Source organism: Triturus cristatus, chromosome 1_2 (assembly GCF_964204655.1).
Source record: "Triturus cristatus chromosome 1_2, aTriCri1.1, whole genome shotgun sequence".
In the NCBI taxonomy this organism is placed as follows: domain Eukaryota; kingdom Metazoa; phylum Chordata; class Amphibia; order Caudata; family Salamandridae; genus Triturus; species Triturus cristatus.
The window spans coordinates 820,782,447-820,803,696 of NC_140580.1; the positions used below are offsets into that span (position 1 = coordinate 820,782,447).

Consider the following 21,250-nt stretch of genomic DNA (forward strand, 5'->3'; position numbering starts at 1 on the left):
GACAGGGTGCAAACCACTGCCAATCAGAGACCCCACTTCTAACAGTAAGACAATCAGAAAACAGAGACACATATGTTCAACAGTGCTAAGTGTATGAGTAAATTTAGATCCACCTTAAGAATATGTGTTAGATCTGAAATGGTCATTGATGCTATTTTATCTAACTCGTATCATTTGGCATCGTTCAATCAATTTGTTGAATGAAAAATTACTTATTGTCCTACACAAACCAATGTTCCGTTGTTTGTGTGTTTGAGTTGTTACCATCATTTTAAATATACATGCAATCTTATATTTGCAGGATTGCGTAAGTATTTAGTGGATTACTTGCAGAATCACAGTACTCTACTCACAATCACTTCTACACAGAGCATACACTGTAACTCAGTAGGATATTCTTACTTTCATCCGGAAGACCTTCTTTCCACTCTTAATGGCATTATCCTCAAATGAAAACTCATTTTCCCGGATCACTGCACGGCTCTCTTTATCTCCAGTGTAGGTGACAACGTAGAACTCCGGGGCCCACATCTCAAACTCACGCTCCCAGTTTATGATGGTAGAGAGAGGAGCGCTGACCAAATATGGACCCTTCGAGTGACCCTATTTAGGAAGATTAGAATTGAAAAGTCTGATTCCAATGCTATAAACTCTCAGTGCCGCACTTGTTGTCAAATCATCTGCCAATGTAAGATGGATGTGAATTATGGTAAGAATAGGAACACATATGTAATATTTCTTCATTGAAAATCACAAGATGTAGGTGTTTGAGATTCTTCTGTTTCATTTTATAAAAAAATAGGTATTCTCCTTAGCACTTAGGCTCTCCCCAGACCATGTTAGAGAGGACACTTTTTTGTGGATCAAAAGATACCAGGCAGCCTAAATCAACATAACTTTGGCCATTTGATTTGATAATGTGTAATTTTAATGTGTTGATACGATTAACCTGCTCTTCATTGAAAGTTCGATTACAAAAGAATACCACACATTTTCTATAAACACCACTATGCCTGAGCTTTAGATCTTGCTGCTGAGGGAAATAATGTTTCTTGAGAGCCCCAAACCCAAGCAATAGACCTAAGCACACCGCTGTACTTAAGTATTATATGCCATTGCCTTGGGAAATCACTGGTGCTAAAGGCCACGAACCTGAGTTAGAGGCCCAAGCCACTTAATTAGAGTGAGAGCCTTTAACAACTGATATTGTCCAAGGCAGAAGGGCTATAAAGCTATTAGAACATTCCAATCACGGGGGTAGAATGTTCTAAACTGAAAAGTGAGAAACAGAACAAAAGCATTTTAAAGTTGAAACAGAAAGTCTGTGCCTGCAATTATTGGCCCTGAACAACTCCATTGTCTTCAGTGATGCTCTCAACACTCCTATGTGTTAATAATTAATTTAGCTTTTTGCAGAACAGTAAATACCTTCTGTTGCTATTACCCAACATATCAGCCTCTAACCAATGTGGCTAAACTGATAATGCCTTAGGGCAAAGACAAAACTCCAAAAGCCATCAGTGAGAGCTTCAATCAACCTATGGCTGATGAATATGATGAATGAAACTAACATTAGTGAATACTTGAGAGGGAGCTCAGTGTCTATCTATCTATGCATCTAATGCATGAGTTCAATGAGACGCATGATATAAAGATGATGGCAACACACGATGGTATGAGCCAGTATCAATGTCAGAAATGTACTCTACAAATGCTGAGTTTGATAGCATAACATTTTAAAGTGATTTTTAAACTCCCCCCGTAAATTCAGCATTAACATAAAAAAGATTGGGAACGGGTACTTGATTTATACTCACAGCATTGGCATGGCAATGGTATTTTTGTTTTTGGGTCCTCACTCACAACCACAAGAAAGAAAGTGTGATTAACCTGCTCCCAACTATATCCAGTACATTCCTTATGATACTCTGTATCTTACTCCATAACTGTAATGTTTCCCAGGTCCATGCATGGTGTGATGCTCCAGTCCAGGTTTTTTCTTTGAATTCAAGGACTCGTAGCCCCATTTTATTCTGAAGTGAAGAAGACTACAAGTCCCAGAATTCAAAGAAAGAACTTGGACTGGAGCAGCACATCACGTATGGATCACAGAATCATGGCAGGGCTGTTGCTCTGATTACCAGCCTCTATTGGTAAGCGGTGATAAAGTCAGAATTTGAATTTGGCCCAATGATTACATCTTGAGGGCTCTTAGACCGTGTGGTGCCATACCCATTTCATTCATATTGAGCATGGTAATGGTATAATGATAACAACTTCAACAGATGCAGTCTAGGGTGTTGACTGCAAAACCAGAAAATTAGAGCTATAATCAGGGACATTGGAAATACATGATTCCACAAACGCATTTTCTGCATAAATGTGAATTTGCAACACCTAATCCATGATTTGCAGCTTAATTTGCAGATTTCAACAAGCTTTAATGCTTAGATCAAATGTGTCAAAGGTCATTTGAACTGGTGCACATAGGGTTCAATGTCTCTTAAAGAGGTTACATAGTCCTACATAATGCAAACATTTACAGATGTGAGAAGCTTAAATACCCCTTAATGCATCTTTGTGAGCAATTGTTTTTACTTTGTGGGATTTTTAAAGTGTACCTTGTGAGTTTAAAAAGAAAAGGGTCCACTTATGCTTTAGTGGTCCTTCAGGGCCACAGAAACACCTTTATGTTATCCTAAAAAGACTTGTGTGGACTTCCCCTACTTGGCAGTTATATCGAGTTCTGAGCAGCAACACCACTCAGAAGGATTCTGACTCCATCCTGAGCTCCCTTTCTCACTGCAGCATTTCCTGATGTGTCTCATCTCCTTTGAGTAACATTGGCTGCCTGTCTCCTGCTCACCACTCCTCACCCTGACATAAAGTCCCTTTGGTCCGACTCCATGTTATGTAAGCCCCAACTCCATCTTGACTAGAGGAGGTCACCATCTTCCCTATCTCATACAATGGGTGTTGCCATCTTTCCTGATTTATGCAGGATCACTTTCGTGTCTGCCATTCAATGCAGATGCCGTGTGACCTTGTCTTTCTAAAATAAATGGTGAAAGCGTCAAGCCATTCAATTAATGACACAGCTATGACCATCATTGAAATATTTAGGTCAGATGTCTAATTTCCACCATGTCAAGGCTAATTAAGAACAGATACAGACATACAAACAAAATGATGTAATCTTAATTGACGTCCTTTTTCCGTATATGTTCATGGGAAAATGTCTGGGATGCATACCTTGATGCACATAATCTATGTCAGCCATTTTTCAACTTATGTCAGAAATTCCAGGTTCTGATAAGCTTTAGTATATAAAGATGACAACTTGTCACTAGAGGTCGTTAACCCAGAGTATTGCCAGAGATTCTGCGATAGACTGTGTCACCTACTGCCGCCACACTTCGCACTTCAAAGATGCTACATTTCGCCTGAAGCAGATAACGCTGAGTCCTGGAGGAAGATCCACTATCTGCTACCGCAGTGTGCGTCTTCCCTTCATGGGGAACACTGTCTTTGAGCTCTGCTGATAAAAACAGCCTTTGCTGTGCATCTCTTCTCCCTAAGAAACTCTAGGCTGCAAGTTGCTTTGCCTTCCATGCTCTCATAGTATAGCACATAAAAATAGACATTAGGGAGTTAGGTTCCCGATGACATTTTAAAATGACATTTTAACAATGCTAGAAATGTTCATTTTAATCTTGTTATTTATAACGGGTGCTCTTGCTGCCTTTATAATATTCTGCATAGTTATTTTTTTGTCTTAGATGTACTGAGAAACAGACTGTGACTATTGCAATAAATACTTTTAATTCAAAAGTTTTCATTTTTCTTAGTACAGTGTGTGTGATACTGTGAACAACAAAATACGGGTTGGACACAGTCTTCACAGTGCCTCTGATCTCTTTATGGGATTGTTTGCAACCCAAAAGCAATACTTCTATGTCAATTACACACTGGTTAGTGTTTTGTGGGGCTACAATAAATTGTCTTTCACATTCATCACTGGTGCATTGAACCAAGTTCACCCGTGTCGCCCGTGGGAAGTAAACCACACCTCAACACCTTGTAGAGTTTTGCCAGTCATAACTTATTGAACAACCCCAGCATGATCCCCATCATGCGCACTGCACATTAATTCAAGGAAAACGTGACAATACTGCATGACCTAAGCTTGGGTCATATCCAATTTCTCTTAACAGAAAAGAGATGTTGTATGAGCATGAGAAGTTACCTTCATGTTTTCAGAAATTTCAAATATAATTCTAGTGCCACAAGGTCTGCTATTTAGGGCAGAACAGTAATTGCTGAAATTAATTTGTTTGTAAGGAGCCACTGAAAACCAATTAGTTTAGGCACTCCATTTTGGACTCGTGGAGTGATGAAGACTCACCTCCTTGTACAGTGAGTAGAGAAACACAATGGTTTGGACAGTCTTCCCAAGCCCCATCTCGTCGGCAAGAATGGTGTCAGTTCCTTGGGCCCAGGAGAACCGCAACCAGTTCAATCCTTCCAGCTGGTAGGGATGTAGTGTGCCTCCGGTTGCATCGATATACCACGGTTGTTTATCAAACTTAACCGTAGGCTGCAGAACAAAGTAAAGTACATTAAAAAGAGAATTTATGCTAACAGATTATTGGTTAACAATCTATAAAAAACCGGATTTCATAGACGTCGAACTTCTAATTTGGTCTCGGATCTCTTAAACATCACTCAATTGTCTGGGCACCTGGAACCTGGATAACACTCACTTTGTTGATAAATTATATAGCTCAGAAGAGCTATCTAACCTGTATTCATTGAGCAGAACCCTACAGCCAATACTTCATAAAGGCTGTCACCCAAAGAGCTTACTGTCATGCCCATGTACCTTCATGTTACACACATTATTTAGCATGACTTTCATACTATTTCGCAGAAATGCTTGCTCTCCAGACATGTGAAGGATTAAGGCTTCGTTTTCTGTTTGCAAGATGCTACTCAGCATATATATTTGATTCTTAACATCATGATGCAAGATGTATGAGTGGCCACAAACAGCATATGTGATCACCCCACACAATAATTTTTAATTTTCCAAAGTACATCTTGACCTTGAACAATTGTCATTTCGTTCAAATGATGTTTATTTTTATTTTTATAGCCATGTATATAAGGCTAAGTTCAAACATATATTTACTGCAATAAAATTGTTGATCATTTTAAATCATTTATATACAAAATCTCAGGCAGAAGAAGGGGAAGTATAAAACATTATGAGTGCAGGAGATCGGTGACAATTATCTTAAACTAAGAGAGGCTATATGTAAAATGTAAAATGAATATAAATGGGTTGCCACATTTTGTATTTCAAGTGGTTATTATGTTTAAGCTATTTGCAATGAGGAAATGTAGATAAGAATCAAAGAGGTTCATCTCACGTTTCTTATGTTTCTACCAGGCTTCCAAAACACAGTACATCAAGCTATTCACAGGCCAAAGTGGCCAAAAGACACCATGAAATCTCCATCTTCTCCCTTTAGCTTGGCTCAAGGTACATCCTCCTAAAGGGTGCAATAGGATGCAGGAAGGTACTGGAAATGCTGCATATAATAAACAATAGATAGCTAATAGCACAAAAAAGTTGATGTAAAAAAATAGGCGAAATAAGGCTAGAATATAAAAGGGAAAAGCAAATGTAATAAAACTGCCTCAAGTGAAAAAGAAAAAGAATTCCCAGTGTTTTACCAAACAGTCAGAAAATATAAAACAGGAAAATCTTAGGAAAATAGTATTTTGCATTTCCAATGTAGTTTAAAACGAGTCCTGGGTGTCTTAGTGATTGAGGGCTCTAAGACTGGGGGGCACGGTTGGACTGGCCTATAAGGCAAGCAGGCAGTGGCCGATGGGCTCACCTGACAGATCAGTGTGTTCGAAAAAATGTTAACAGTTTGTGGGTCAATTTTATGGCCAGGTGAGACGGTTTTTACTGTTGATTTTCTTGATATTTTCACAAACCCTAGCGCCCACAAACACACATGCATGCAACCTCCCACCCCTTGCAAAAATACTCGTGTGGCGTCTCTTTACGTGTTAAAAACTGGCCTGATTTCTAAATGTAGGCCACTTTTTTAGCTGTCTAGTTTGCTAATGGGGGCCACTTTTATTTTTGATGCCAGGTGCCCCAGCTTATTTTTTGTCCCAGTCCAGCAGAGTTGGCTGAACGATTAGCCAGCTGAAGGGCCCTGGGCGCTGGTAAAAGTTACTGAGTGATGCCTTCTAGATCTGTGCAAGATGTTATTTTCTGTAATAGAGTCCAGCAAATCCAGGTCCTCATAGAGACTGACTCAGTTGGGGTCACTAGAGTCAACAGCAGACGATGGAACTGTTAATACAGCTCTTTGAAATGTAAAAGTACAGCATTTATGTCATTCTACAGCACTTACATCAAGGATGGGGGTTGTTGGCGGTCTTTCCAATTTTTCATCTTTTAATTTCTTCCCCTTCTTGATTAGCCTCTTAGGTAGGCGTGCATCTTCTCCCAGCATCATCTCCCTATAAATGGGAATTCAGTTTATCAAAAGAAAAATTGGCAAACAAAAAATAACCACCTGTTGCTTATATATAAATCTGTATTTTCTGAGTTTGCTCACCTAATTTAGGCACCTCTTCTAAGATAGTAAAGGGTATTTACCTTTATCGATTATTAAAGTCTTCCTTAAAGTCACTGGTTGATTCCCAACGTTTTTGTTTGCAGAATTACAACCAAACTTGTTTCTAGAAAAAGTCATAATTCAGCCATACATTTGGACACCATGGTATTAGCAATTTACCTTCATTCTAAACTACAGTGAAATTATTGGTACTGCCACAAAGCGAGCAATGGCCAATAGGGACTACTAACACAGCTCACCACAATTCTCGTGGTACTACCCTGCTAGAGCATACTGACTTTTCACATTTGGAGCTACACTTCTATTAGCACCCTGGGCCTGCTTATCGCCTTGATAAAGATGAAACACGTGCTGGCTGTTCTTGTCATTTTTCACTTGTGAGTTGAATCAAACAACGTGGGGCAGATTTACAAGCCCCGTACACCACATTTGCGCCGCCGTTGCGTCACTTTTGTGACGCAGCGGCGGCGCAAAGCCAGTGCCATGCTGCGGGGAATTTACAACGTGACGCATCTAGGGAGATGTGTCACATTGTAAAGCCCTGCGCCACATGTGGGTGTTCTGGTGCATGGGGGGCGTTCCGGTGCAGGAACGCCCCCTAGAAGATTTCACTCAGTCACTTTTACGGCCATGCTGCGTCAAAACCCTGAAGCAGGCGTAAGGATTGACGCAGCATGTTAGGCATAGGGGCACCCCGAGCCTTGCTGGAGCTGCGTCGCGCTTGCGACGCGATTCCAGCAATGCGTCACCTTTACGGCAGCAGATGCGTCATGCATCTGTCTATTTTTGCCCCATGGTGCGCCGCATTGTAAATGCGGCATATCCATGGTGACGCAAGCGGTGTCTGCCGTGATGCACAATAACTGGCGCATCCCTGCTGATATGCAGGGATGCGCCAGTTATTGTAAATCTGCCCCATGAATAAAAGACAGATCATCCGAATTCTAGAAACTGCATCTCATTCTTGAACCTATCGCAAGTGTGCTCCCATCCCAAAGACCCACCTGGAAATGCACTTACTTCTGCTCTTCGCAGGATCAGCTTTCCAGTATTGCAATGTACCTGAAGACCTATGAACTGACAAGCTTGTTGTTGTTCACAAACTTTTTGTTGAGCAACTGCCCACGAATGCTTCCTGTCCCAGGACAGAGATTTTATCCAACAGACAATCGGAAAACTATTGAATTGTTCACAGGGGTAACTCTAATCTGCTGCAGCATATCACTGTAACCTCATTCACAGGATTAGGCACTGCCCATCCACCAGCTACTGGGTTATATTTACAGGCGTGGTCCATGTATCTGTTCACAAAACCTTGTGAATCAAACCCTTTGAGTAAGATGATTGGTGAGAGAAAATACACCATCATTTACTAGAATGGGTTTGAGCAAGTTGGATTTGAATATGTACTTTGTATGTGAGCAACATATAGAAGTGAAAAAAGATTATTTCCATGCCATCTTCTGATCACATGCCAGCAGAGGTGGGTCTCCTCCTCTTGGGCCTGCTGCTCTTTGATGGCACCTCATCTGATCAGACCAATGGCAATGCTTGTGACGGCTCGATGGAAGAGCACTGCAAATACAGCCTCCGTTTCTATCTCATCTGGAGTGCTGAACTCTAGCAAAAGTTCTCTAAACACTAAAGCCAAATCTTTTTCTTCATTCATTCGTCTTCTGCTAGGTCTTTACTTATTGTTTTAAATTGCTTCTGCATTACTTGTGGTTGGAATAAAAGTGGGAAACGAAATACTGCACTTTTTTGCATTTTTGTGCTTGCGATGCTTCCTGAAAAATCTACTCTCGGTGATGGCCTTCTGGTAATCATGCTCTGCTCCGCTCATCCTTTGAACGGTCAGGCCGTGGGGATTGAATATGTATCTGCAAAAACTGCACAACAGCCCGGTGTATTATCTAGAAATGTAATCATGAGAAAGGCATATAAAAGTGCACTCATGAATCAATAATGCCTCATACTATCTCCGGAGCTGCGTTTGAAATCTGGGACACTTGTAGTCAAGTCACTACATTTTAGAACAGGAAAATGTATTGGCCAATGTGTTGTAAACAGGATCGTGCCACTCTTTTGGTTTTCACTGCTTAACCTTCAGAAATAAATTAAATTAGGGGCCCAATATTGTTCTTAGGAGCCCATCGCCAGGACTGCAGAATGTCTGAATTGCCGAATACCAAGGCGGCATAGTTTTTATTCCATCTCATGCCTCTTTCTTCCACCAATCTACAGATTCTTTATCTCACTATAGAATGTTCTTTTTCATCGCTACTTTTATCCGTTCTCATTGTTTTGCTTTCTTTCTCTTTATCCTTCCTTGTATTATTTGTCTCTGGGTCTGTCTTAAAGTGATGATGAAAAAATAAGTACTGGTCCCCATAAATGAGTGCCAATGCTCACCAAAGGCAACCACTGACACGAATTTAGGAGTGGTGGCACAACCGACTGAGAACATGTGACACAAGGGGATCTAAAACTAGGGATGTGTGTAACTCATGTAATTTGCTGCAGCGTAAATATGCAAAATGACAGCAGAATTACTGAAGATTACGTGGAATTACACAAGGAATTTAACCCTGTATATAATGTCTTATTGCAAAATTCATCCTCGCAACCAAAATTAACAAAGGATGCATTTTGTGAAAAGAAAATATTTTTAAATGCAACAGAACAGGAACAGCATCAGCAATCTACTGTACGTGCTCTGTTTCTGTGCTCTTGGCTAAGCATTTCTGTCCCAAATTACTCACCATTACATAAACAGGCATAATCACGTAATTCTCAGTAATTTCACGTCACAAGAGTAACATGAAATTACCAAATTACTATGGCATCTTAAGGTTTTCACACAGGCCTACTAAAGAGATGGAAAGTTTCCATTTATTTAGACACACTTAAGAAAGAAACTAATATCCAGAGGTAGGCTCCGTTTCTAAGGTTGATATGTGTTCAATGTGACAATGGATTACTAGGATTCCATCAAAGGGTGAGCTGCATTCACTGGATTGCAAATAATGTTACAAATGTTTTAATTAGCTTGTTACCTGTTGCAAACATGAAGCCCTGGGAGGATTTGCAATGGCGAAAACACAAATTGCTTTTTATCAACACCTGACTTAATGATTTTAGGCAGTTTTAATAAATTGTTTATGCTCTCTTCAAACAATATTGAAATTGCAAACTTAAAAGTGGCAAGTTCATCTAGAAATTTTGATTCAAGTTTAAATTACGAATATTTTTGGAAGCTATAAATAAACTGGAACAACCGATTCCAGCATGTTATTAGCAAGTCAGAATTCCTGTTATTTGCAAAAAACAGCAAAGAAGATAAAGGAGAAAATCTGGCTCTAGGATATGGAACTTGATGGCTTCAAACCCTAACTTTCTCTAAATGCCAAGTCACTTGGATTCACCCTGGACACTAACCTCAACCTCAAGAAACACATTGCCAAAAAACATAGACAGCCAGTAACCCGCTTACTTTTTGTAACAAAGTCTAACTGTTTCTTCAAGAAAGCAACTTCAGAACTTTTGTTCAAGCCCTCGTACTCTTGCATCTGGCTAGTGGTAATGCCTTACTCCATGGTCTCCCAGACTCCACACTGGCACTACTTGGGGCATTGTACAGGCTGCAGTACAGTACATATCATCCGGGGCCACATCACTCCATCCTTATGGAACTTCATTGGCTCCCCTTGCTGACTTGCACAATCTTTAAAACCAGATGCATCATTTACAAAGCCATCACGACCAGCGCCCCTGCTGAATTTGCAGACAAGCTCACAGTCTCTGGTGGTTATCAGCACACCCACAGCCAGGACACCATTACACTGCAGACTAAGAAGCATGAGAGAGAAAAAACAAAGCAGCAGGCCTTTTCCATCTATGCACACAGGATCTGGAACAACATCTCCATATCCATCAGGACCACCCCAACACCAGCTGCATTATAGAAAAGAAGACTCACCTCTTTAAAAAAACACTACATCACAATGCATTATCGGTACATAACCCAACTTCCTCTCCTATTACTCGCTAACTTTATGCTTGTCTTTGACCATGTAGAGCTCTCTACTGTCTTTTAGCTAGACTTAACGCTAAAGAAATGCCATATACATACATGCATAAAATGATATATTTGAGTCTGTTTCAATGTTGAAAATAACCTTTATAATTTTCATTTTGACAAATAATATGATGAATATTTAAAAGATATGCCCTTTCCCATTCTCAAACCAATATTAAAAAAATAATTCGATCAAGTAGTACGTTTACATAGATCTTGGAATGTTTTTTGAAAGTTTAAATAACTTATTACAATAGTCAAAGGTTTTACACAGAACTCTTTCAACTTCCAAATCACCCTCAAACTAATATATTTAACTCAACTACAGCCTTAAAGAAATTCTAAAAGAGTTAAGAACATTGAAACTAATTTGAAGTGTTTGTAGTCTGACCAAAAATATTTTTAATTAATTTCAAAATAAAAAATAAATGGATCTTTTTCTGTATTCTAAATGGTTAGTTACATCATATAAAAACATTTGAACAACTTGCACATTTGGGAGCCCTTTGATCAGATAATCTTGACTGTTTAAAAATGTGCAACTGACACTTGAACGCATTAAAGCATTTAAAAATATTCTTCGATTTGTTTAATGTGTTCCATTTTTTAAACTAAAATATCTGAACATTTGAACTGTACATTGCTAATATTAACACAAGCTAAGCATCTATGTAAAGAGGAATTGCCAAGCTGCATACCTTTAATTCCAATAATTAAAACATTCAAAAACTTTTTAAAGTAAAAAGATAAACACTTGAAATGTGTTAAAAACCATAAACTATCCAAAACAACGTTTAGAATTGTTTTCCCACCAATCCCACCTTTAAGTAGAAACACATCATAAACCAATATATACAAACCAGCATTTTAAACATGCTGTCGGATGTTCAGGATGTGTTGTCGTCCTTTAATAGACGCAACACACTTTATTCTTTTCTTTTTACAGGTCCTCATTTTTCGATATACTGAACTAATATTTCAAATTTTGACAACATCGTTACACAAGTTTTTCTATACACAGTCCCATGAAATGTTATTGCTATTTCATGGGCAAAAATGTAGTCACATTTTAATCCTTTTTTTATACATAAGTTAAGTATAAGTAAAAAAATTTGTATAGCGCACTCCTCACCCGGAGGGTCTCAAGGCGCTTGAGGGGGGGGGGGGGGGTTCGTTATTTATCAAATAGCCAAGTTTTGAGTTGTTTTCTGAAGGAGAGGTGGTTTTGTGTGAGGCGGAGGTGGGTGGGGAGTGAGTTCCAGGTTTTGGCCGCTAAGTAGGAGAAAGATCTTCCTCCCATGGTTGTTTTTCGGATGCGTGGAATTGCGGCGAGGGCTTGATTGGACGATCGGAGTTGGCGGGTGGGGGTGTAAAAGGTCAGGCGCGTGTTGAGGTATTTGGGTCCTAGGTCGTAGAGGGCTCTGTGCGCGTGGGTGAGGAGGCGGAACGTAATTCTCTTGTTGACGGGGAGCCAATGAAGGTCTTTCAGGTGACTGGATATGTGATTGTGGCGGGGTAAGTCGAGGATGAGTCTTGCGGAGGCGTTCTGAATGCGTTGGAGTTTTTTCTGTAGTTTGGCTGTGGTTCCGGCGTAGAGGGTGTTTCCGTAGTCCAGTCGGCTTGTGACCAGTGCATGGGTGACCGTCTTCCTTGTTTCGGTGGGGATCCATCGAAAGATCTTTCGGAGCATGCGTAGGATGTTAAAGCATGATGATGAGACGGCGTTGACTTGTCTGGTCATCGAGAGGGAGGAGTCTAGGATGAATCCCAGGTTGCGAGCATGGTCTGTTGGTTTAGGTGTGCTGCCTAGGGCCGGTGGCCACCATGAGTCGTCCCAAGCAGAGGGTGATGATCCTAGGATGAGGACTTCCGTCTTGTCTGAGTTCAGTTTTAAACGGCTGTTCTTCATCCATTCGGATACGTCTTTTATCCCTTCGTGTAGGTTGTTTTTGGCGGTGTTTGGGTCTTTGGTGAGGGAGAGGATTAGTTGGGTGTCGTCAGCGTAGGAGATAATGTTGAGGTTGTGCTGGCGTGCGATGGATGCGAGGGGACTCATGTAGACGTTGAAGAGGGTAGGGCTGAGCGATGAACCTTGTGGTACGCCGCAGATGACTTCGGTGGCCTCTGATCTGAAAGGGGGGAGGTGGACTCTCTGGGTTCTTCCGGTTAGGAATGATATGATCCAATCCAATGCTTTTCCTTGTATCCCGACGTTGCTGAGGCGTTGTATCAAGGTGCTGTGACAGACTGTGTCGAACGCCGCGGAGAGGTCCAGGAGGATAAGGGCAGCTGTTTCCCCGTTGTCGAGTAGTGATCGGATGTCGTCTGTGGCTGCGATGAGGGCAGTCTCGGTGCTGTGTTTGGCTCGGAAGCCGGACTGTGAGGGGTCGAGAGAGTTGTTGGACTCAAGGAAGGCGGCGAGCTGAGTGTTGACGGCCTTCTCTATGACTTTGGCAGGGAAAGGGAGGAGCGAGATGGGGCGGTAGTTCTTGAGTTCAGTGGGGTCTGCCGTAGGTTTCTTCAGGAGGGCACTGAGTTCGGCATGTTTCCAGCTTTCCGGGAAGGTAGCGGTGTCGAGGGAGCAGTTAATGATATCCCGGAGTTGGGGTGCGATGATTGAGTCGGCCTTGTTGAAGATGTGGTGAGGGCATGGGTCGGTTGGGGATCCGGAGTGAATGGAGTTCATCAAGCGGGTGGTGTCCTCGGTGTTGATCGGGTTCCAGGCGCAAAGGGTAGTGGTGGGGCGTTTCAGTTCGGTAGTGAGGGGAGTGGGCTGGTCACCGAAGCTGTTATGTATGTCAGCGATCTTGCTGTGGAAGAACGAGGCTAGAGAGTCGCAGAGGTCTTGGGAGGGTGTGATGTCGTTGGTGTCGGCGCTGGGATTGGTAAGTTCTTTGACAATGCTGAAGAGTTCCTTGCTGTTGTGGGCGTTGTTGTCGAGTCGATCCTTGAATGCTGATTTCTTGGTGGATCGGATCAGTTGGTGGTGTTTGCGGGAGGCGTCCTTGAGGGCGGTCATGTTGTCTGTGGTTGGGTTTTTTCGCCAGGCTTCCTCGAGGGTGCGGCAGATCTTTTTGGAGTTCTTGAGGTCGTCGTTGAACCAGGAGGGTTTTTTGTTATTTGGCTTGTTGTGTTGCTTTTTCAAGGGTGCTAATTCGTCAGCGCAGTGGGTGATCCATAGTGCGAGATTGGTGGCTGCTTGATTTGGGTCCGATGATTTGGCGGGGAGGTTTTGGCTTAGCGATGTGGTGAGCTGGTCATACATACATAATATGCCCTTTTTTTAATGATAAACAGTGAAATTCTGGCAAACTGTTCTAAATAGATTTGCCTCCCTATCGACATGGTGGAAGCAACTTTTAGTTCAAAACCTGCTATTAGAACTTGAGCCACCCATAGAGACTCTTCAGCAACCACTACACATATGTAACAAAGAAAAAGGGAAGCACATTAGCTACTAATTATTGTTTGTGCATATGCCACTCCTCAATCTCGAGGACCGGTTCATTAACACACTCTCTGGTGAAATGGAGCAGACTTAAGCAGGGCATTATTTAGAAAACACGCTGTGCAAAGGCAAATAGGATTACCACTGGAAGTCACAAACTAATCCTTAGTTTTTTCAAGGGATGTCATGATCTTCTAGCTTGTCTCAGTGTGATTTAATTACTCCGGGTATGACAGGTTCAAAATCAGCTAAGAATCTGTTATACATGTGTGAAAATATCAAATGTCCAACTCATGGTAGTGTGGAAGGTATGGCGTTAGTGTTAAGTATATCTGTAATAATTTTCCCAGTCACAAACATTATGACCCTCTTTACAACATAGGTCTAAGTGCCAATGGGGCCATAACAAGGACAATGGTAAAACTGCAGACCTGGTAAGTCTCACGAAGGAACTACACTTGCGCCACACTGACAAAATCCTCTGGTGGAACTCTGTGTCAGAATAATAATTACTGGGGGACTCAGGCACAGTATTCCTACTGTCCCCAGTAATTCAGAGGGGCTTATTTATGAGGAGCTGACACAACGCGGTGTAGCAAGCTAATTTGCTGCGCCAAGCTGCGTTAGTTTCGAGGCACAGGGATGTGACATATTTACAGCAACATGCCGCATCTCTGTGCCTTTCCATTGCCCACAAACTGCTGCCATGCGCCGGCGCAGGCACCCTTGCACCATGGTGCAAGGATGCCTGCGCCGTGGGGAGAAGGTTTTTGTGTGCACCTCCCTGCACAAAAACAATCACTTGAGGTGATTTCCTCTTCCAATGCATGCGGTAGACTGCAGCACGCATTGAAAGAGGTAAGAACGAGGAGAAATGAAAATATTTTTCCTCGTTGCCCCTCACTACGCCACCTATGGGCGTCGCGTGGGAACACCCACAGCAACACCCATGTCACTTCCACAACACACAACTTGAAATGGGGCGATATTTACGAGCACACATAAAGCCACTCAGGATGACTTTGCGTCTGCTTGTAAATTTCAGGCAGCAGGTTTTGCCGCCGGAGCGTCATGCAATGTGATGCACAGACAACACAAGGGTCTCATAAATAAGCCCCTTAATTTCTTAGTGGACTCTCAGGATCTCTGCCTTTGAGTTGCCGGGAAACCCAGGTTTGGTAACACCGATTCAAATAAATATCATTCCATTTCCAGGGTGACTTGTAATAAGGGGAGAGGATGTGGTATAAAGGTTGACCTTGAAGCTGGGGAACCAGGTTCAAGTTTTTGCTGGATGCTCAGGCGTCCTGTGATTCTGGGCAAATTACTTAATCTTCCCGTTGCCTAAACAGCAAATGTGTCTGTCTGTAATGCAACTGGTACCCGTGTAAAGCGCTCTGACACCTTCGGCTGGGTTCGCGCTATATAAAACTGAAAAGAAAAAGGGCCTAAGGCTTATCGTAAAGGAGGTTGACCCACAAAGAGGCCAGCTAGTCATGGAGGTTGATAATTTCACTAGTTTTGATCAATGAATGACAAAATAATACCCAAAGTGATAACATATTTTTAAATCAATTAGGTGAGTATGATTTAAGTATCCATGTCTTGTCCTGCATACCTTCACAAGTTTTAGTTCTCAACAATCAGTGTGTAAGTGTTCATGGTATTTCATATTTGCCCATTGATATCAAGGCACTTTCCTTCAAATGTTCATGTTCACGCCTGATCTTACCCACCATGTGTTTTGCCAATGAATTGGAAAGCATGTTTTTGCTGTTGGTAACATTGTACAACTTGAGTCTGTATATTGTCCATTTTTCTGCTGCAGAAAGTCATAGAAAATACCTGTGGTTCCAATATGCCACTTTCAAGTCTTCATAGTATGGAATGTCGATATCATCAATCTCCCATGTGCATTGATCATAAGGCAAGTCTTTCCACTTGATCAAGTAATGGACATCCCCCTTTTTATCGAAGCTGTAAGAAACAACAGAGATTATTTTGAAATCTTGGTAGGCAAAAATAAATATACTTTAATGAGTTGTATTTTTATTGTACATACTAGTTTGTTGTTTCCAAAAGCAGTCATGTGTAGCTGAGGCAATTATTTCCATGTGTTTTGTAAAAGACGATAGCTATATTTTTTACTTTTTCAGAGTAAAGCTTCTACAGACTATAATCTTTCAGATACCCTTAAAGGTAGACAAGACCATATATAGACAGATACATATTTGAATGTTTTATATTTCTTTAGTAGAGATATGAGAGTTTTTCTATTACTTAAGCTAAAATATAAATATTCAGGTCTGCACAAAATGTGCATTAGTGATTGTTTGGGTCCAGGTCTACAAATTACAACTTTTTTATTGTTATATTTTAAATTCTCAAATCTGATAGACATATTCTTCATGCAAGTGTGACTTTCATAGTTTTTCTGGTACATGCCGGTAACACCTAACATTATGACTGTGCAGAATGAAAATGAAAATCATTTGATTTATTCTGATGTGCAATTGCACATTGTATTTAAAGAAATCCCCTTTCCTGCCCCCTATGAATAAGGGTGGTCGTGGGGTTATTTGTCACACAGATTACATCCTTTATAACTACTTAATGTAGACATAAATTTAGAAATGCAAAAGTAGTGGGAAAGGCATTGTCAATGTTTTGATTTCCCCCCAAAATTACAATTTTAGGGATAATATCCAAATGGGGAATCACACTTCTTCGGACTTTGACATAGGAACACCCATTTTCCCACCACTACCGAGTTCTGAAAATCTGGCCAACAGGATGATTTTCCAGAGTAGTACTTTCCATTAGCACCTGTAAAACTCCAAAGATTCAAATTTTCTGAGTCATTATCTGCCATATTCAGGTTTAGATGTAACTTTCTGGCCATTTAAGTTGCATTTGATTTCTCAAAAAGATTTGAGAATTGGTACCGTCAGGCTATTGTTTTAATCATCAATACATATTTGACAGTATTCATGCAAACAATGAGTTGAGATTTTAGGGTAAGCATTTCAGTAACATTTTCAAAGGCTTCTATTCCCTAGGATTAAAACCAGATTTTAAATACAGATTTGTGGTCATTTCAGTATGCTTCAATTGACTTTTCAAGATATTTAATGGCCACCAAATTTAAACGAAGTTATTTTCGAATTCATTAAAATATATACTCAGACTATGTAAATGTGATTGAGTGAAGACATGAAAGTATTGGAATCCTACTAAATGTGAACAGAAACCAAGGCGATGAATAATTTACAGAGCGCTCCATAACTTCCTGGTCAGCCTAAGTAATCACGTTGTCTGGTGAAAAGCAGCTATTGATTAGAAATGAGGCCGCTCTATCCTCTTCAGTAAACCACTCAGGCATGTCAATAGGAGTCTCAGTGTGTCCATTCCACTGATGAATTATTTGTCTCACACATTCGCAACAGCAAGAAATACGACATGGGAGGCGCCAATGGTAATAACATCACTGAAGAATATATTGAATTGAGAGCCTTAGGTAGGAGGTTTTGTCTTGTGGCTGCTGCTCTGTTCTAAGTATGAGTCTTATGAAATTTGATATGTGAATTTAGGGCCTCATGTAGTGTTTGGCAGACGCCTTTCAGGGTGGAGAAGGATATAACGCCACCTGATGTACTACAGAGAAAATTTAGAGATTACCGCCAGCCCAGTGATCATCTCTGTTCATTGAAAGGAGTTGTTGTTCCTTTTAATGTACAAAGATTTGGTAGACAGCTCTCATCAAACTTTTCATTTTTTAGTTTTTTCAAAAGCAGCACTCTCAAAGAGGGAATTTGCTTTTGAAAAACAAAGAACTAATTTTGCCCAGGGTCTGTGGTCACTATAGTTTTTTCTTGTTGCTCACTGCCAGGTTTTTCCTGGCTGTGATGGACAGGACAACAAATACATTACACCATCCAGCCCAACTATTGCAGATGGTGTAATGACCTTCACTAGATGTCCCCTACTCTGTCGGGCCATCGGAGAAAGTATTCCATCAACATAGCTAAAGGGGGGCGCCATCAACAGAATACTTAAGGTCTGTCCATCTCTAAATGATGCAAGAAAACTGAGGGCTTGGCATCCAGTGTACTCCATCGGATTTGCGATGGAGTATCTGTTCTACCAAACTCGAAAGGGCAGATTATGTAAGATTTTACCCCGGGTTTGGATCACAAAAGTGATGTAAACCACCATCTAATGTATATTTGGAATTTACTTTCCAGTGCAAGCTTGTTTTGTGCTGGAAAGGTGCCTAAAAGTAACACTTTGCACTACTTTGCTTCACTTTGTGTCAGGGGGCAGTCCATGGGTGGTACGTGGGTTTTCCCATGCAACTACCCATGGGTTTTGATGCAAAGCCCTTACTATTAACCATAGTAGACAGGGTGTTATACCAACAAATAACATAATTTTGGATTGTTGTTAACTTGGAGAAATGCTTTTAACTCTCCACACGTTTTCAACTTTGCATGAAGGGTGGACTGTACCGCACATGTGCAAAGTGTCAATGGTTTTAACATTTGTCTAGGTGTAATATTTTGTACTGGAAGTGTACCCTTCCACTACAAAACCTACTCCAGACATGTCACAGACACCTTTGCTCCATGTTACAAAGCTGTGTGTGTATGTGGTGCTAGGTGGCACGAGTGTGCACCAGCACTAGGGAGAGAACAGGACAGTCCCATATCTGAGTAGATATTGCACTTCCCTGTACTCCATCTCCCTCTCATGCAACGCAGTGCAGTAACTTTGGTTGCTGTGCTTCGTTGTTTGGCTTTTTAGTAAATGTACTAAATGGGGCCATCAGTGCTCTTGATAAGTTTGTAAGGGAATGCAATGGATACTGAGGGCATCCGTGAACAGTGTTAGTGAAGGCCTAAGTCACTAAGTTTGGGGTTTAAAAGGCAAACATCTACTACTGTATGTGCATTCCTTTACTTCGAGTAGATTTCTGACTGAAGTGACTCACAAAGTCCAGTAGCGCTCTGGAAATCTACACCAGACACAGCTTTCCGGGATGGTTGCAATACATGAAATTTACAGATGAAGATCTTCCACTAAGAGGAAAATTCTAATTGAGTAAGTTATGTGGAAGATGCATTAGCACATATAACCTTTTTGTCTCCATGGTGTAAAGATGTTTCCCTCTGATGAGACCTCTTACACTCACAATAAAATGGGATGTTCCCTTTCCGTCCACAAACTATAAACATGTTTCGCTCTGCCATTGGTGTGAGTAAACGTGCAATGATTTTCAAGTTGGGAAGATACCCATGAATTGATTGTGAATACTCACAAATATGGGTTTGTGGATGTTTTTAACACTTTGCAATGCCCCTCTGCACCACGGAATGTCCACCACACTGAATTACTTCTAAACCCGCAAAGGTGCCTATTCATCCACATTCGTGGGTTTTCCATGTTCATAAGGTCACATTGCAAGTGAAAGATGCCATATGGTCGAGGAACTGGGATATGGAACTTACAATTTTTAACTACTGTTTATGCACTCCTACGCAGAATCTAGGTGCACAAAAATGTTGCTAAATTTGAGCATACCATTCTGATTTTACAGCTATTACATTATTGGCCTCTCTGAGAATAAAACAAGTGTGACAGTCTAAGTTGATGAATGCAGTATGCACAACCAAGACTCAACATATTGATTTGTTTTCTATTAACTAACATTATTTTGTAAGAAGGTTTCCCAGACATTAAATAACCTCCATTTTATTATCCTTTATTCTACGGCTGGTTCTCCTCAAAAACCTTTAAATGGGTATGGCCACATATTAATTGTTGCCCGTTTGTTGGCAGGCTGGAATAGTTACTTCAGGACACAAGTCCTAAAAAAAGAAGTGGGAGAACTAACCAAGTTAGGCAGTATGAAAGTGACATCATGGCCTGTGACATAACTGTGTGTAACATCACCATGCATGACATCACACGTGGCATCATAGGAAGTGACATCACCCATGACTTCACAGGAAGAAACATCCCAAGAACTGACATCAGATCTTAAGACCTCACACATATGTTAAGCAGGTCTATCTACATGTAAGGCTGAAAATGTCTTTGTGTATTGAGGCCACATCCCATCTCTGACAGGTTCTACTTAATAGTTGGAAGCTTCTATTTGTCACTACCCTTCCGACTCCAGGAGAAATACATATACATATTACAGGGCCAAGCATTTCTAATGTATTCCAGAGCAGGTTGCGCCTACAAAAATTGGCAATAGAGGAGATAAATCATAGCCACGCTCTATATAACAAGAAAAGGGACAAATATAGGCTGAATTCCTCCTTATCTCCTCTTACAACCATTGCCAGGAACTTAGCTTATGCTGAGGGAGTGGCAATGTGATTTTATCCTAGTGGCAATGTGATTGATGTTTGTGACTTTAACCCTTTTGCCACTTCCATTTGTACATGCAAACACACTCCAGCATGTTGGCACCACTACCTTTCAAAGTACAGGAAATTGCATTTCACTACATGCGAACAGTTTCTGATTCCTGCTGTGGGGTGTGCATAGTCAGATATTTTGCTGCATATGCGCAATGGAACCGAGAAAAAAAAACATACTGGCTCAATAAAAAAATAGACACCAGCTGAAACCAATAGACGCCATTAGACAACACTGCCAGTTCGGTTGTCATCTGGAACATTCTCTACTGCAGTTCAATGGATATCAAGAATACATACTGTGGCACCTCGACGCATAAGTAACACCTAGCTCCGATTTACATAAGTATGTTCAGATCTTGTCATTAATGCCACCTTCAGCAACAGACTCTCCTTTCCAGTACTGGCATGATAGCCGATTTGGCCGAGTTGTTACTGCCCAATTCTTATAATAAGCTGCAAATCTACACTCTCAAATGTTGGACCTTGCTTACGTCCGGATTACATATTGTAAATTCACTAAAGTCCCCGAAGCTCACCTGGAAACTTGCATCTGTGAAAGGTTTTCATGCACACTCATGAAAAACATTTAAGAAATCTATTGCGAAGAAGCTAATTTTTACCTAAACAT

The 21,250-nt window shown here is 41.0% G+C and overlaps 1 protein-coding gene across 1 annotated transcript in view; it reads right to left on the reverse strand.

Annotated features, from left to right (window-relative positions):
* The window catches only part of CHD5 (chromodomain helicase DNA binding protein 5), a 568,616-nt gene that overhangs the window by 459,684 nt on the left and 87,682 nt on the right, over window positions 1-21,250 (reverse strand). The window contains exons 11-14 of the mRNA XM_085624078.1: window positions 16,037-16,168; window positions 6,438-6,546; window positions 4,406-4,597; window positions 403-603 (exon numbers count right to left, since the gene is read on the reverse strand). Coding sequence (XP_085480204.1) covers window positions 403-603; window positions 4,406-4,597; window positions 6,438-6,546; window positions 16,037-16,168 — 634 coding nt within the window. The remainder of the gene's footprint in view (window positions 1-402; window positions 604-4,405; window positions 4,598-6,437; window positions 6,547-16,036; window positions 16,169-21,250) is intronic.